This window comes from Priapulus caudatus, unplaced genomic scaffold (assembly GCF_000485595.1).
Source record: "Priapulus caudatus unplaced genomic scaffold, Priapulus_caudatus-5.0.1 Scaffold205, whole genome shotgun sequence".
NCBI classification, from domain to species: domain Eukaryota; kingdom Metazoa; phylum Priapulida; class Priapulimorpha; order Priapulimorphida; family Priapulidae; genus Priapulus; species Priapulus caudatus.
Genome location: NW_014577266.1, coordinates 344,084 through 362,669, shown reverse-complemented (window position 1 = coordinate 362,669; position 18,586 = coordinate 344,084). Strand labels below are relative to the sequence as shown.

The following is an 18,586-nucleotide window of genomic DNA, read 5'->3' as shown; positions in this document are numbered from 1 at the left end:
CACACACACCATTCCTACACATTTATATTATCAGACCTTCACTGTGTCACTGCAATGAATTACAGATCAGCGCTACACCAATTAAAGTATTGCTGTCACACCTGATGACTTGGTGCTTCCGCCAGCTAGTTGTGTTAATCATCAATTAGTAAAATCAATAATATTAAATTCTCAATAAATGAGAATGTTCTGTCTGTTGTGTTGGTGAAAACTTGATTTGCATAACTTTAGTTGGAATTGATCATCGACATTTTTTACCTCGGCTGACGAAGTCAGATGCAGCTTGTAGAATCGCATGATTGTCCGTCCGTTCGTCCGTCAGCAGTTGGGCACAAATCTTAACCGCTCGACGACGGTCTTGATATTCGGGACGGGAGGGGGGTTGCGAAATGGACTCGGGGGTAGTCGAATTTGGGGGGTCAAGGGTCAAAGGTCAAGATGTGTTAATGAGGGGGAATATTTCCCTCTTAACTTAAGGTATAGGAGGAATACGGAAATTGCGCACAAATCTTCAACGGCTCGACTACGCTCTTAATATTTGATGTATAGTGTGATGGGAGGAAACCCATCACCAGCGCGAAATTGGAGGTCACAGGTCAAAGGCAGTGGGGAAAATCAGATATCAGATATTTTCTGAGGACATGGTCTAACGGACCGAGTGCAAAACTTTTTTGTTTCAGCGCTGATCCTAGCCTCGTTTTATTCTACGTTATGAAGACCATGAAATCTAACTTTCGCCTGACGTGCGTAAGAGTAGTAGTCTAATAACCTTTGACCTCAAGAGAGGGTTAACATGGATTTGTTGACTGTTAACAAAGGACTGAACTGCTTTTGCTATTAGAGCCCCCTCCACCCTCCCCCACCCTCCTACTCCCCCACCACCACCACTACGCTCGCGCTCCACGCATATCCATGATAACATGTTAATATAGCTAAGTCATTAAAGTTACACAGCTGTCTCTTTATTACTGTACTATCAGTAGGTATAGCAAAGCCTATCATAGATTTTAGATCTGTATTAGTAGTATCCTAGATATATGCTCTGAGCGCGAACGCGGTGGCAGGAGGGCGCACTTGATTTGGTTGCCAGTGAGTTTATCAGAAGAATACCTGGTTACAGTACACGTGAGTTGAGCCCTTACGCTCTGCAGCACTTGTTATAACATTAAAACATTCATGTTGATAGAATATTGGATTACAAAAGTTAGTATGTAGTATAGTTTTAACCTGATTTAACTGAAAATGGGCATTGGACCTGCACCAACATTCTTGTCTAACTAAACATAGTGAAACTCTTGCTTAGAAGAAATAGTTTTCACCCAAATAAAAATTAACCATTAGTGTCCAAGGGCACTTTGAGCACGTTTACGTGTATTGTGCAAGCAGCGGACTGCATAGCTAACACCAGTTGCTGTGCAGGCACTGTTTTATGTTGAGAACATATAGTTTTATGTGAAATTAACAACTTTTAGTGCAAGATTATTTGGTTTTATTTTAGTTCATCCACATTTAGGGCAATTACTACTCTCAGTAAGAGAGGTGTGTCTACATGTGATATTACTACAGTGTACATCGTGTGCAGCAAGCCCATACAAAGTGTTTTTGTTTTATTTTTATTTTTGTGGATTTACTGAAAAGGTTTCTTGCAACTAGTTAAATGCAGACTTTGTGAGCCTTTTAGTTTTATCTGAAGTGATTGATTGAGTTGAGCCTTTTTAAGCAGCACCCTTTAAAGATTAGTTAAATATATTATGTTAGCTTACCTGGTCGTGTTGCTAGACGTTCCGCAGCTGATATCCGCGCGAAGCGCGCTTCTCGCGCCACCTTGTGGCGCCATTTCATATAACTCGCTGCTCCCCATTTAGAAACATTTCCACGGTTATGTAAAATCGGGGTGTTATCGGTCAATTCAGGAGTTGTGGCGCTTGCACAAACCTTTGGATTATGGACGTAGGGCGAGAATAACTCCAATGGTCGTAATTGGGATTTTTTTGGGTTGGCGCGTGAGTTTTTCTTATAGAAAACCCATTTCTAATCTATTTAATTACACGCCCTGAATTTATTGTGGTGGAATTTAAACGGGGCGCAACGATTCAAACAGGTGGGAGTTTTCCCAAACGGGGCGCAACGATTCAAACAGGGGGGAGTTTTCCCAAACGGGGAACAACGATTCAAACAGGGGGGAGTTTTCCCAAACGGGGCGCGCGCGCCCCGTTTGCGCAACGTAGGGAGAACCCTGATGTGGCTAAAAGTAAAATAGCACTCTATTCATCTGCTGTACAGTGGCGACCTCTGTATACATTCGAGCAGTGTACGCAAGACACATTGCCACTATCTGTTTCAATAGTCAGAGCCTGCGATTTCCTATACACACACGACTATAATGAGAATTCCTAGGCATTCACAAAGTTTTGTTGATTGTAAATTTAATTTGTATGACCCTTTTTTGTACAAAATTATCAGTAATGGACCCAAAAATATAGGAAATTTCATATTTGGGATTTCATATTTGGGATAATTCCGATATAAGATTTTAGATTGATGGTAACATGTACTTGTGTGGATATGATATTTGCGCTGTCGATGTCCTGTGAAGAATACGGCCCCATTGTGCTATATAGGTTAAACACGCTTTTATTCAACTGTTATGGCTTTAGTGAAATTTAGTGTATGTATTTTGTCTTACAGGGAAATGAAAATTCATTGCCGATGGAGATGTGTTCGCATTGTAAGTATAACATCTTTTGAGATTAGATAGAGCCAATTTATTGTTTTCTTGGTAATCTAAAATCGTGTTATTAACGTTTTTTGACATTTTCTTATTTTCTTTCTTTTTTCCTCAACTTTTTTATTTACCACAGAGAGTGAGTGTGACAATCTACTAAACATTCTACCTCGCAAAAATTCCTTTCCGCCTGTTAGTATTAAAGATATCCTTTCGTATCGATCGCACTTTCGTATTACGATATTTCGTACAAATACGTATACAGGTAGGTCCTGTTTTACGATGGTCCATTTTACGACTTTTCACATTAACGACTTCAAAATTACCTAAAAAATTGTAAATAACAAAAAAATTGCAACTCAATAACATCGCAGCAATGCCTGTGAGTCCAAACACGCAATATGCACTTCTTTTGTTTTTCGTGGTGCATTATGGTGGAATGATAGCATTTAATTGTGTTATAATTTGGTCTTGTTTTACGACTTCATTTTACGGCCTTGTTTTACTGGAACCTAACCCTGTCGTAAAATTGGGGCCTACCTATATACGTATATATATATATATATATATATAAATACAGTGTTCGAAATAAGGAACTTGTCTACACATTTATATTATCAGACCTTCACTGTGTCACTGCAATGAATTACAGATCAGCGCTACACCAATTAAGTATTGCTGTCACACCTGATGACTTGTGCTTCCGCCAGCTTAGTTGTGTTAATCATCAATAGTAAAATCAATAATATTACAATTCTCAATAAATGAGAAATGTTCTGTCTGTTGTGTGTGGTTGAAAACTTGATTTGCATAACTTTAGTTGGAATTGATCATCGACATTTTTTAGCTCGGCTGACGAAGTCAGATGCAGCTTGTAGAATCGCATGATTGTCCGTCCGTCCGTCCGTCAGCAGTTGGGCACAAATCTTAACCGCTCGACGTACGGTCTTGATATTCGGGACGGGAGGGGGGTTGCGAAATGGACTCGGGGGATGTCGAATTTGGGGGGTCAAGGGTCAAAGGTCAAGATGTGTTAATGGAGGGGGAATATTTCCCTCTTAACTTAAGGTATAGGAGGAAATACGGAATTGCGGCACAAATCTCAACGGCTCGACCTACGCTCTTAATATTTGATGTATAGTGTGATGGGGAGGAAACCCATCACCAGCGCGAAATTGGAGGTCACAGGTCAAAGGGCAGTGGGGGAAAAATCAGATATCAGATATTTTCTGAGGACATGGTCTAACGGACCGAGTGCAAAACTTTTTTGTTTCAGCGCTGACCTACCGTTTTTATCACGTTATTGAAAGGACCATGAAATCTACTTTCCGCTGACGTGCGAAGAGTAAGTGTCTAATAACCTTTTGACCCTCAAGAGGAGGGTTAAACATGGATTTGTTGACTGTTAACAAAGGACTGAACTGCTTTTGCTATTAGAGCCCCCTCCACCCTCCGCCCACCCCCTACTCCCCCACACCACCCACTACGCTCCGCGCTCCACGCATATCCATGATAACATGTTAATATAGGCTAAGTCATTAAAGTTACACAGCTGTCTCTTTATTACTGTACTATCAGTAGGTATAGCAAAGCCTATTCATAGATTTTAGATCTGTATTAGTAGTATCCTAGATATATGCTCTGAGCGCGAACGCCGGTGGAGCAGGAGGGCGCACTTGATTTGGTTGCCAGTGAGTTTATCAGAAGAATACCTGGTTACAGTACACGTGAGTTGAGCCCTTACGCTCTGCAGCACTTGTTATAACATTAAAACATTCATGTGATAGAATATTGGATTACAAAAGTTAGTATGTAGTATAGTTTTAACCTGATTTATACTGAAAATGCGGCATTGGACCTGCACCAACATTCTTGTCTAACAAACATAGTGAAACTCTTGCTTAGAAGAAATAGTTTTCACCCAAATAAAAATTAACCATTAGTGTCCAAGGGCACTTTGAGCACGTTTACGTGTATTGTGCAAGCAGCGGACTGCATAGCTAACACCAGTTGCTGTGCAGGCACTGTTTTATGTTGAGAACATATAGTTTTATGTGAAATTAACAACTTTAGTGCAAGATTATTTGGTTTTATTTTAGTTCATCCACATTTAGGGCAATTACTACTCTCAGTAAGAGAGGTGTGTCTACATGTGATATTACTACAGTGTTACATCGTGTGCAGCAAGCCCATACAAAGTGTTTTTGTTTTATTTTTTTTTGTGGATTTACTGAAAAGGTTTCTTCAACTAGTTAAATGCAGACTTTGTGAGCCTTTTAGTTTTATCTGAAGTGATTGATTGATTGAGCCTTTTTAAGCAGCACCCTTAAAGATTAGTTAAATATATTATGTTAGCTTACCTGGTCGTGTTGCTAGACGTTCCGCAGCTGATATCCGCGCGAAGCGCGCTTCTCGCGCCACCTTGTGGCGCCATTTCATATAACTCGCTGCTCCCCATTTAGAAACATTTCCACGGTTATGTAAAATCGGGGTGTTATCGGTCAATTCAGGAGTTGTGCGCTTGCACAACCTTTGGATTATGGACGTAGGGCGAGAATAACTCCAATGGTCGTAATTGGGATTTTTTTGGGTTGGCGCGTGAGTTTTTCTTATAGAAAACCCATTTCTAATCTATTTAATTACACGCCCTGAACTTATTGTCGTACTATCGCTACCAATAGATGGGGCGACGAGTCTCTCTTCGAGGGATGTTCGAGAGAATTTCGCACAGAAAGAACGGCAAATAGGCTTAAGACTGCCCGCGGTGTGAGAGTTTAGCGTAGCGAGCGTAAGTTTAGTGTAGCGAGAGATACTTGGCCTAATGAACGACCGTACCAGTCTTTTGGACACGAAAGCTGACTGATTTATCGTCTCATCTGGTTTGCCCGCAGCGCCCGCGAATGTTTTTGCCGTGGCGTGCCGCGTACCGGTCTATATGCACATAGCCTCGTTTCCTGTACAGCACGCGCAACCGGCGCCAACGGGTTATGACTCGCCTAACGGCTAGACTCACGTACAACACCCACGTACTCACGTACTCACGTAGTGTAGCGCGTGGAACTGTCGACCGGGTACCAGTCTATGTGCACATGGCGTTATAACCATGGGAAATTTTCTTGTGGCTCGGTTATTTCCGCAACTAAACACCAGATCGCAGCACTCAGCAGTCAACAACAACAATGGCGTCTTGCAGCAAGCGCAAGCTTTCTGAAGCAGAAGTTTTGAGCCGTATTCTTGAGTCAGACGATGATTTGTCGTCTTTCGTTGATTCAGAATCAGAAGATGAACCTGACGATCGGGATGAGGCGTATTTGGCAAACGCTATAGTCACTTAGACAGTCAATCTGAGGGTGATGGCGCCGGTGATGTTAGTGCCAGTACTAGTAATGACCGTGACAATGTTAATTGTTATTGCCGGCAGTAGTACTACTACTAGTACTAGTAGTAGAACTTGTCAACAATTTGTCAAACAAAAAATCGTGAAAAGGGGACTAAAATACAGTATATAAAACAAATTCACTCTATATTTCATTATTTTACACTTATAACAATACAAGAACACATATTTGACATAGACAATGCAACAGAACATGTATAGGAGCAATAACAACGGTGCTATACAATCAGGAATGAAAAAGGTCAAAAGGTCACGATTCGTATGTTACTGATAGCTGAAAGTCACGATTTGCATGAAATTAAGTACACAATGGGGAGCAGTTAACGGTTAAATAAGTACACAGTTAAGGGGTTAATACTGTTATGTGTGTTATGTAGTTGTAGTGTACGGCAGTTGCTGTATACCCTATAGGCCTACTGATCAATAGACTGATAGCTAAGGTTAGTAAGGCTGAGAGGGTGGACCCTGGAGCACATAGACCCTATGAGCCGTAGCAATACATGCAGAAACGCGCACAAACACATACCGTACATCGCAATACATCGTATTATATGTTAGGACTCTAGGCTATAGGCAGTACAAATAACCTGTACATAAATATAATTGGAACATTCAGGGTTTATTCATTTCTGTATTACATGAGCCATTATGAATTAGTGGGTTAATTTACGGTCCCAGTACACTTACTAACCCTCATAGGGTCTATGTCCCCCAGGGTACTGCCGGAACGTACCCTGGGTATGGTCCGATATACCGGAACGTACCTTGGTCACTATTTGATATGGTTAGGATTAGGGTTAGGGTTTGGGTTAGGGAGTAGGCGTAGGCGACTCCCTAGACTCGTTAGTGGAGTAGGCGAGGTACGGTTCGGCATATTAGATGGTACCAGGGTACGTTCCGGTGTATCACACCGTACCCAGGGTACGTTCCGGCAGTACCCCGGGGGACATAGACCCTCTCAGCATTGCTACGTGTTCTCGGCTTAGCTTAGTCACTCGATGGGTAATCGACGTGGGAGCGAGTCCCAGTCTACACAGCCATTCTCTTTGCAGCCATTTCCATTACTGGGCAAGGGTTGCGCGAACGCCGAGAATTTCGTCAGTCTTTCTGTGATTCGCGTCACACAGCTCGGTTACGAACACAGACATTATGTTTTTATAACAAGTGAACACTTTCACGTCCCAAATGTCTACCCTCTGGTGTCCCCCACTAAAAATTGCGGACTGTTCGCTGGCAGCTATGGATCCGTGGCGCCGGCCAATTCATTCGCGCGCACGGATCCATAGCTGCCAGCGCTGCCCATACTGTCGTAGGACGTTCCCGCGGTCGCGTGCGCCTTGCCGCCGGAACTGCGCGCAAGATTCGCCGCTTAAGGCGGCTTTGGATTAACACCTCCTTTCGGCAACGCTTCTCTAGTATCCCGTCTCATCTGGTTCCATGCTGCCATTCAAATTAACTTATTGAATGTCATTTGGCCGTCAACTGGTTGTTACGTAAGCCAAATGTTCCTAAACCTAATGCAAACATTCAGTGCAATAGCAGGCTTTGTGAGTGATCTAGCTAGGCATTTTTATTTTGTTTGCGTACATGACATTCAGTAAGTAGTATTATCACCTCTTAGTTTTGTGCACTTTCGAGCAAAGTTCATCGCAGCAATTACTTGCCCTTGGAAAAATCTCGACCATAGTGTATTGGGCTTGCATTGAGCTGATCTTGCTTACTGTACGTGTGTCGACCCTATATTTGCCAATTAGAAGACAGCTAGGTCAAAGTCTCTCTCTCTCTCTCTCTCTCTCTCTCTCTCTCTCTCTCTCTCTCTCTGGTTATCACATACATAGCTAGCGGCGTGACTGTATCACATCTGGTGTAATGGCTTGCATTGGTTACCTGTAGTTCTGTCCTCGTGTGTAAACTCAACACACCGTTGGGTTTGTAGTCGACTGCCTTTCGCTATTGTAGCCGGACGATAAGACTTTTTGTGAGTGCACAACTTTGCATTATCTGCACACTGACAGGGATCTGAAACGGTGCTAAATGCGTCTGGGCAGGAATTTTATTTAATAGTTTAGGACAGATTCTCAGGTCAGGAGAGTGCACGCGCGCACCCAGGTTCTCATTTCTGCAGGTTGTCGTCGTCCAGCTGCTCTGTAGTATCAGGTTCGATCCACACAAGGTGTTATTATATTGCTTTACCGCGTGTTCACATCATGGCGCAACGGATGTTGAAGAAATTGTTTAATGCGCGCAACGAGCCTGATATCATCAGCCCAACGTCGTACAGGAAGATAGAGGCTCCGGTGAGACGAGGAAGTGTGCCAAGCGAGAGGTCGTCCACAGAGATGGAAGACGCTGCGCTTCGCGCTCGCTCAGATACGATGCCAGAAAATTTGGAGGGGCGAAGCGAGAGTGATGCGCTGCGTAAAAAGATGTTGACTGCAGGCATTAGCGACATGCGTGCACCCTCGCAGGCACGGTGGCAGGAGCTTCCCCAGGTCAAGCTGATTGAAAGCAAAGCAACCGACACGTTACCTTCTAGTGGTTCCCCGTCTGCAATGAGGTTTCAATTGGTACCGCACAAGGCCTGTAAGAAAATTTCCTGTTGTGGCACTCTTACCACTTACCTGTTTCGAGAATCTCCGCCGTGAGGCTATTATATATTTTGAGAAATTTTAACCTGGTTATCTACCTTTTAAAACTATACTTGGAAAACCATTGAAATTGCTAACAAATGCTAGTTCAGTTTCACAGCATGATAAGTTTAGGAGGCCAGAAAAGATGTTTTCATAAGACATTAGAGGGACAAACTAGTTGTGTCTAAGCGTCACGATGAAGAAATGCTTAAAAAAATAGTACAGGTCTCATTACGCATATCATTTGAAACCCTCTTCTAGAGGTAAACAAAACGTATATTATTTTAATCTTGACTTTTTTCAGCTCGTTTAGCCAGTATAAGCATTGGGTAATATCTTTTAAGCTTACATGTGGCTTTGGTTGTACTTCAGGATTCATGTCCTGATTCGGTTGGAAATATTTACAATATAGCTGACAATTCTTTATAACCAAGTTTTATTTAAAGTATTTCTTTTATTTGATTTAATATTTTCTGCAGATCTATAAATTATTATTTTGCAAAAGGGTAACTCACTGTGAAAAAGTCCAACTATGGTGGGAGTGATACCACACAAAGCCTGTGAGGAAATTCCCTGTTGCGGCACCCTTACCACTTATCTGTTTTGAGAACTTGTGGCCGTGAGGCTTTTTCTATTTTGACAAATTTTATCTGATTATCTACCTTTCAGAACTATACTTGGAAAACCCACTGAAATCGCTAGCAAATGCTAGTTCAATTTCCCAACATGATACTCGTATAAATAGTTTTGAGATCGATGCCTGGAAGATATGCTTTCATAAGACATGAAAGTAACAAACTAATTGTTTCTACGTGCCATGATGTGCTTAAATAGTACAGGTCTCATAAAGCATGTTATTTGAAACCCTCTTCTGGAGGTAAACAAAACGTGTTATTTTAGCCTTGATTTTTTTCAGCTTGTGTAGCCGTTGTAAATGTAAGCAATGGGTAATGCGTCAAGCTTACATGTGGCTTTAGTTGTACTTTGGCATTGATATCCTGGGTCTTTTAGAAGTTTTTACTTTAACAACGTAACTGATGCTTCTTTGAATCCCAGTTGTAATTACAATGTTTCTTTCTATTAAATTAATATTTTCTGCAGGAAAATATATTAATATGGAAAAGGGTAACTATGAAAACGTGCAACCATATCCAACTAAATCATTTCTTGACTAAATTTATCATGGGGAGGAAATTAATGAAAAATAATAAAACAAATAATTAAAGTTGTTATAGCTTTTTATGCACTGTGGAGACATGTATGTCTATTTACTCTTTCATTAAAAAATGTATGACAGATTTATAAATTATTCATATATATCTTTTAGAAGTAATGTTAAGTCGACATAGTCATTAAAATTGTTAGTTAAAAATGTGTATATGCAGTACATATAGTAGTGCAATACTAGTATAATATGTTATCATTCACTTAACTTTCATACTGTACCTGTATTATCAGGAATGTATAATATAGCTTTTAGATAATATAATCTCTATTGTACACTCCTGATATTAAGGTATTTACTAACAAACATATATAGTTTCCTACTTGTGTACTAACAAACTTGTGTACTAGACTAGTGTGCATCAAGAGTACATAAACCATGGTTTTTACCTCCGCCCAACGGATTGGAGGAGGTTATGTTTTCGCTCTCGTGTGCGTGTGTTAGTGTGTTTGTGTGTTCGCGTGATCGATATTAGCACGTCAGCCAGCGAGCCAGCCAGCGCAGCAAGCCAGCGAGCAGCAGCAACGAGCGGCTGCTACGAGCGAGCGAGCAGCAAGCCAGCGTGTACATGTCAGTACGCTGGCGTATATCGTGGCTTATTCGTGTGTTCGTTACTCGTATGGCGTATGGCGTATGTCGCTGGCAGAGGTATGCACTCTTCGTGAGTGCACTCTGTCTAGTTGTATGTGTGTCTCACCATGCAAACAAAGTGCCTTTTTTACCCTTACTGTATGTGATCATTTTGTGTCTGAATAAGTAAGTACCAGACAGTTCTCAAAGTGTTGATCAAACACTGCTTATGTGAGCGATTTAATTTAGCCTGAGTTTCACCTTGCAGTCGATGCGGACGAGATTAAGCGGCTAGGCAAGCGCTTCCGCAAGCTCGATCTGGACAACTCGGGCTCACTGAGCGTCGAAGAGTTCATGTCGCTACCGGAGCTTCAGCAGAACCCACTCGTGCAGCGCGTCATAGACATATTTGACACGGATGGCAACGGAGAAGTCGACTTCAAAGGTAGCCTAGCAAACTAGTGAGGCGAAATCGTTAATGTATTGTAAGGAGCAGGCCAGCGCAATCAACAGTCGAATGCAAGATATCGTGTGGGTCTCCCATCTCTCTTACGGTCTTCTGGTGCGAGTATGAGCCATGGAGCGAAAACCTAAAGCAGTTCCTGTTTCGAAATTTCTTTGCACTGATTGCGCAGTTGCAGCACGGTGTGATGATTATATTCGGGCGTGTCATCGCATTGAAACTGGTCATTTTGCTGGGCGCTTGCCACTTGAGGCTAAATGTGCAGTGCCGGCGGCATGCAGAACACAGATCAGTTAATGTGCGCGGCAGGCAAAAACGTCTAAGGGTGCCATCTACAAATCCTCGGCAGAGGCTTCCCAGTGAACTGCCAGATCCAGCTGGGTCAGGGTGGGGATGAGGGGGCACTGAGGTAGCACGATGTGAGAAGCATCCGCGTATATGGGCAGGTTAGCTAACGCTGGCCAACACGGGGTAATGGCGTATGTAACGAGGTTGCGCTTCAAAGCTGAAGCTCTCATCGGCGCTCATAATCCCCGCACACTGTCTGTTGCGCGTGGCGCGGTGAGTGTGCCCGTAATGGGTCGGTCTGTTTCTGACAGTCATCGTACGTTTCTCTACGTCCAAGCCCGTGACGAGCTCATCTGTAATGCCGTTAGCCGCAGCAGGGACTACTGCTTGTAGTATGTTATTGGATAGAGCCTTGGTGTACATATTTGCAACATGAGGTCAATGAGAACAATGAGAGCAACAAGTTCTACTGCATAAATTCATTTGCCCGTTCCACACAAGTTCTGAAACTATATTTAGTAGTGATGATTCAGTGTAACAAATTTCAAAGAAGTGATCTAGTTCTTAGACCGTCAGAATTATTTTAAGGCTGAAAATAAACACATTGTCATGTCATGGAGATTTATCATGCAGTCATTAATTGTACTGCTGTTTTTGAACTGCTGTTGTTGCTGGAGTTGATGTAGGCATTGATTATTAGTTCCATAATGACTATTACAACTGATCTCATATCGACTCATTCTTTCTGTTATGCAGAATTTATAGAAGGAGTGTCCCAGTTCAGTGTCAAAGGAGATAAGGAATCAAAACTCAGGTGTAAGTACTCTTGTAACTGTAACCATGCAGGCTCACTAAAGATTTACTAATAATTTTCATTTTTGAATTCTTAATGGAAAACTTGGTTATGTCGACTCAATTTGAATTTATTTACACTAGATATTTTCTCAATTTTATCAGTAGGTTGGCACTTCTTAGAGGTGTGATATATTGGACTGTGAATGCATAATATTAATACAGAGTGTGTATTTGTGGTGGGCAATTAATCAAAATGTGTTTGAACAAATACGTTTAACCAGTTCAGCTAGCTTCACAGCCAGTTTCTGAGCAACATTTTGAGCGTTGCACTAGGCATGTGTGTAAACGACAGTATTCTATGAGCACTTCTTTGCTGTAAACTTCTGGCTTTGTGTTTCATTTACTGGACACTGATATTGATATTTCGTTTTGAGGGTCGTGTACATTAAACCTATGCAAAACAAATTGCTGCATAGGTACTATCACATTAAAGTCTATACAAATCTATATATGGGACATTGGTTTCCTTTTGGTAAATATCACTAAATAATTGCAAACATGAGGTAGTGGGATAGATTTCTAACGTTTTTGGCACACCAATTCATTGATATACTGTTGATGCGTTTATTACAGTGGCCTTTAGGATTTATGACATGGATAAAGATGGATACATCTCAAATGGAGAACTGTTTCAGGTAGGGTCAGGTTGTCTAACTAGTTAACTTAATTGTTATAAATTTTGCCTTTAGCTATACACTTTTTCAGGTCACGATATATCTGTCAGTACAGAAACATCCAAAACCCTATAGTGTAGGTAATATTACTCAACACTAAACTAAATGTAAACTATATCATATTTGCTACTCTTTGCATAAAATGAAACTTGGAGTAGTACCAACTAATTATAAAGCTCAACCTACTATGAGTGCATGTTTTCCTTGAAATATTTAATCAGTTTGCCAAGACACTAAAGATATTACTATATTAAGCAGTTTGTTAGGTGCTCTGTGCATTTGACGTACCCAAAATTTAGAGGGTAATAATCCAAGAAAACATTTCCTCTCTGCTACCAGATTCCTATTCACATTCCTTGCTTTTTTGTTAAGCCATTCTCACTTTCAGCATGGGCTAGCATGTACTGTAGGAAATTCTATACAATATATCTTACCATGGCCAAAAAATCTTAGCTAAACATAGAAGCGCAACTTTCCGTGACCTCAAACCTGAAACGTGAGATTTTAACTTCTTGCTTATTTACAAATACGCACGATAATGTTAAACAGCTAAACACATTATCCTGACTTTCAGCTTATTGGGCACTAGGTGATATTTGGGGAAAAATTCAGTGAGAACAAATTATGGGAATAGTAACATAATGTAGGTTAGGCACATAGTCAAACCTCAACTCTGTATTGTGTATGTGCATTGGGTTGTGCCCAAGTCAACCAACATATTGTCTTTCCTTTATTTTGTCTCTGCTTAGGTTAGGTACATTATGTTTCATCACAATCCATCTGGTGTTTAAGCTGTACCTAATCTGACAGCTGCCTTGTTGCAGCGCAGTCTCTGCCCTTCTCCCCTCTTCAGCTAGCTCTGATTAGGATCTTACTGACTGTCTGTACGTTGCAGGTGTTAAAGATGATGGTTGGGTCAAACCTAAAGGATACTCAGCTTCAACAGATCGTTGACAAAACGATCATTTATGCAGATAAGGATAATGATGGGAAAATCTCTTTTGAGGAATTCTGCAACGTAAGTGCTACGAAATCTCTACACGCTCTGAACCGAGAATTTGATTAATAACTTCAGATCCGATCTTCAATTGTGAAACTGTTATTCACTACAGCTGACATATCATGTTTCCTTTTCGTTGAGAGTTAGTCACTGATTCGTTTATCCAAGAATACACTATGCATTTACACGCCTAGCTACCACGTGAATAATCACAACATGGTTAAATGATTTCTGATCTTGTTACAGGTTGTTGGCAACACAGATGTTCATAAAAAGATGGTAGTGGATGTGTAACTTCCATCAAACCTCCAGCCGCTGTATTCGAAGGAGCCAGGCCCACTTCTACACAGTTCAAATGCAATTAAGCCTGTTCTCTACACCTGTAGAGTTTTCCAACCCTAAATGTGTCGTGTTTGCTCACCAGGTGTCGCCATGTCTATTGTCGTGCGCTGGAGAGGACGTTTTGTTATGTTTTGCAGTTGCATTTGAAAAGGCGTTTAGTTATCGAAAATCGACCATTAACGAGTTGAGTTTCGTGTATAGTTTATCGAATGATGCGATGAGCATATTTCAACTGTATTTATATTATGCTGTCTTGTCGAATGGCATCAATTCTAGTCACTTGTTTATACCTAGCAGGCAGTTTATGTGATGTTGCAGATTATGTGTTACTTGGAAGGCTATCGCTCTCTCCAGTACATGTTATGATTTGTGGGTGATTTATGAACGACCTTCATCTTACATCAGAATGCCAAAGAAATTCACGGCTTGTGAAAATGTATTGTACACTTGGTGGAATATTACAGACGTCGGCAAGGAACATCTTAAAGCTCACACAATTTGGCAATTTATTCTGTTCATAAAAAGTGTTCACATACGTAATGTGTGTATGTGTGTGTGTGTGTGCGTGCGTGCGGGTGTGTGGCACGTGTGTGCACGGGCGTGTTGTGAGGGTGCAGTTGGAACATGTAATCAGATTAGTTCTGAATACACATAGTAATGTGTAACGGCAGCATGAAACACCTTTTGCAGACATTTTACCCGGGGAAATGCTATATGCATTTGAAATGATGTGGATGTGTGGCGCAGTGCATCTGTTTCCCTATTTGTACATATTGTATTGTTCGATGTTTGCTTTTTTTGAAAAAATTATATATACACGAGTCTGTATGTATGGTAGATTCATCTGGGGTTTATTGATTCATTATCCAGTGCGTCCTTGCTGCTCTGGTTTGAAGCATCCCTCATATTTTAGTTAGAAGTGATAGTCAACCCCCTTACCTTGCTGGAGAGACAGAGAACAGAGAGAAAGGTTAAGCATGTTTCTACAATATAGTATAGATGCGTGTCTGATTATATGCAGATAAAGCTATTGAAAAATCGCTGCCTGTGTCTCGTTCTTTCTCTCTTTTCTGGCCGTGTCGTTTGACAGGGTGTGCGTGTGGTGTGTTTTCTTCTGAGTGGGATATGACTATATATATAGTATGTATGTATATGTATAGCTATATCATGGGATTGTTGCTTATTGTGTGATTCATATACAGAGACGTTTCATAGCTGGTTCCATTTCAATTTATTGTCAGCACTCAGTAGCCAGTTTTTCTCTAACATCGTGTATAGACATTCTTTCTACATACCATCTCACCGTCTGTATGAATTGTCTACTTGCGTTGTCTGCGAACAGTCCGCGTTTATGAATTGCCCTGTTTCCGTTATTGTTAGTAAAGGTCACCTAAGCTCTCTCTGCCCAGCTCCATTTTCTTGGTGGCGGACAGTTGCATGGTTGAATACACTGACCCGTTGTCGTTTACCCCTCATTCTGACTAATGCAATGAATATGAGCACAGATATATAATAGCCGGACATTAATGGCAGTCACGTTATTGCACTTGCACAACTTTTTTAAATATAATAACTTCGATGTTTCTGTGCTCTGCGGGAAAGGTCCCAACCCGTATATTCTGATTTTCCGCAACGTAACGTTTACTTAACTATCCATGTCTTGTGTCATTCTCTGTGGCGCTTGTAAACCCCCGTGCTACCGTTATACGTACAGTTTGTTAGAGAAAGGCATAATCCCAGCAAGAGCCAGAGATCGGACGGTTGACCGTCGGTCCCCTGCCCGATCAGCCTTCGGCAGGATGGCAAAACTGCAGCGGGGAATATCAGTGGCGTCCTCGGGGGGCGACAGTTAAGGCATGACTAGTACCTCTGCGGTTTAAGGTGTAGAATAGCCACGCTCCGCAATGTGGTGACACAGCAGGACCGCCCTCTCCCTCACCGCCGGGGAGCCTATAGACCGGGCAAATCTCTTTACAGTCTGTACATATTCGTGTGAATTTTTGTGTATATTTTGTGCATGCCCTCTGAGATGTGGTATTTGGCCGTGTTGCGTGCAGGTGTGTGAGGAACCGGGGTTGTGGCTGGCCGCGTCATGAACTCCATCGTTCGGCAGTCAGGCCAGGTCGGGCGCCATCGTAGTGACAGTTGCTTGCGGTAGGGGTGGTCAATTCACTCACGCCAATTTTCACTTCATTTCAATTATTGTAATCTTCATGGAAGTGAACCGGCGGCCTATTCTTCGCTTCATTCATCTATCGTGCATCGAATTTAGATACAAACCAGTCAGAAGTTCGTAGCATAACAGATAGGTTGGCACATCTTTACGAACACTGCGAAGGCAACTCGGAGAGCATATTAATTCGGTTTGTTAGTATATTCTGTGTTCTGGAATAATACGTTGCCGATGTTGTCTGCGTATTTCTGCTCATCTGTTCATCAACGATAAGGGTCGATTAGTACTTGAGCATGTGCTTTGCAATAGGACCTCCGCAATCGCCACCTATACTTGTATAGTCGCGTCGCAGTTGTGCCTCCACACCTCGCCTGCCCGGCTCCAAATACGCATCTTCAGTTTTCTCCTCTTTGGCCGTTGTGCCTATGTGGGTTCGTATTTTCTACGTAATAGCTGTGTGTGCGCGCGCGTGCGTGCGTGCGCGCACGTGTGTGTGAGAGCAATACCAGAATAGTGCCACACGTATCTGTGTGCGGTTTTGGGCGTGTTAAATAGCTAGCTAGCTGTTCACTGATGAACAGCCAATTCTTCGTAGAACGTGGACGCGGGATCTTGTGGCTATTCTAGTGCTATAGCCGTAGGGAAAAATTCAAGCTTTTTCGGCGTGTTTTTTTTTACAGATTTGAACGTATTGCCCGTTACCGGTAACTATTACCGATCTTAGATTCATGTATTAAGCCACCGTTGCACATTTTAATGAAACCTAACGATATTTTCCTGGTAACAGTATCACTTTCGAGGCGTTGCTTTTGAAATTGCGATTAAATCGGAAGAAACATACTAGACTGCTGCGCTCTGCTACTTCTGATTAAATCGTTAGGATTCGCTTATTTACTTATTTACTTCCGTCTGATGTTTCAAAATTATATCAGGAGTTAATAGTCACAAATTGTGTAAATAATCACAATTTGTGATTGTTTACTCCTGATTATATTAGGACGCGATCTGTTGCGGGAAGAATGGTTCTACTTCTTGCTAGGGTTTGTTATCGGAATGTTGAAAGCGATGTAATGGCTTCAGATTGCCCCGTAAAGATTAACGGGAATTGGCGTTTATATATTCGGTCAGCTATCGTTACACTCTATTCGATCGATGGCGTGGCGTATATCATGTTATTGAATTCGTGTTAACTCAAACTTTTTAACAGCAGGCCAAGAGTAGCCAGTCGTACAGTGCTGCCCCAACAGGCGGCTATATACGGTCATGCATCGGCTGTCTACGCATGTTTACGTGTTCTGCTTGGATATATGCACGTCGTTGAAAAGAGAGCGTAGCGACTTTGTACCGGAAATATATATCTGTTAGATTTACACTATTTACCTCCGTTTCTAACCTACTAGAGGCGATATATGGAGACAATTTAGCTATCATAGCGAGGTCAACACCCTGTGCCATGCAGCGTGTTTATTGTCCAGAACTCGGGTTGTTGTCTATATGTTGAGTGGCTTGCTGTGCAGGGTAACGTTATATTCATGGAATTAGGCTTTAGCGTTGGCAACATAAGAACAACATGTTATAACCGCGCAGGGTTGTGTGGCCGCTTATGATGTCTTCTTCCATTTTTCTCCGTTTCATTAAATTTTTGAACCCACCAAAATGTTTGTACGTGTATTTGATTTTCAATTTGCTCTCATTTTTAGCTCAGCTGACGAAGTCAGATGCAGCTTGTAGAATCGCATGAATGTCCGTCCGTCCGTGTGGCAACAGTTACGGCATACATCTTAACCGCTCGACGTACGGTCTTGATATTCGGGACGTCGGGGAGGATCGCGAAAAGGACTCTGGATGTCGAATTTGGGGGGGTCAAGGGTCAAAGGTCAAGATGTGTCAATGGAGGGGGAATATTTCTCCCTTAACTTAAGGTATAGGAGGAAATACGCAATTGCGGCACAAATCTCAACGGCTCGACCTACGCTCGTAATATTCGATGTATAGTTTGATGGGGAGGAAACCCATCACCAGTGCGAAATTGGAGGTCACAGGTCAAAGGGCAGTGGGGGAAAGGTCAGATATCATACATTTTCTGAGGACGTGGTCTAACGGACCGAGTGCAAAACTTTTTTGTTTCAGCGCTGACCTACCATTTTTATCACTTTATTGAAAGGACCATGAAATGTACTTTCCGCTGACGTGCGAAGAGTAAGTGTCTGATAACCTTTTGACCCTCAAGAGGAGGGTTAAACA

At 41.9% G+C, this 18,586-nt stretch overlaps 1 protein-coding gene across 1 annotated transcript in view; it reads left to right on the top strand.

Annotated features, from left to right (window-relative positions):
• The window catches only part of LOC106807272 (calcineurin subunit B type 1), a 25,710-nt gene extending 7,711 nt beyond the window's left edge, over positions 1-17,999 (top strand). Inside the window, exons 2-7 of the mRNA XM_014809568.1 lie at positions 2,689-2,728; positions 10,816-10,992; positions 12,055-12,114; positions 12,727-12,788; positions 13,723-13,845; positions 14,074-17,999. Of these exons, the coding sequence (XP_014665054.1) occupies positions 2,689-2,728; positions 10,816-10,992; positions 12,055-12,114; positions 12,727-12,788; positions 13,723-13,845; positions 14,074-14,121 (510 nt within the window). The 3' untranslated portion in view covers positions 14,122-17,999. The remainder of the gene's footprint in view (positions 1-2,688; positions 2,729-10,815; positions 10,993-12,054; positions 12,115-12,726; positions 12,789-13,722; positions 13,846-14,073) is intronic.
• The last annotated feature ends 587 nt before the right edge of the window (positions 18,000-18,586 follow it).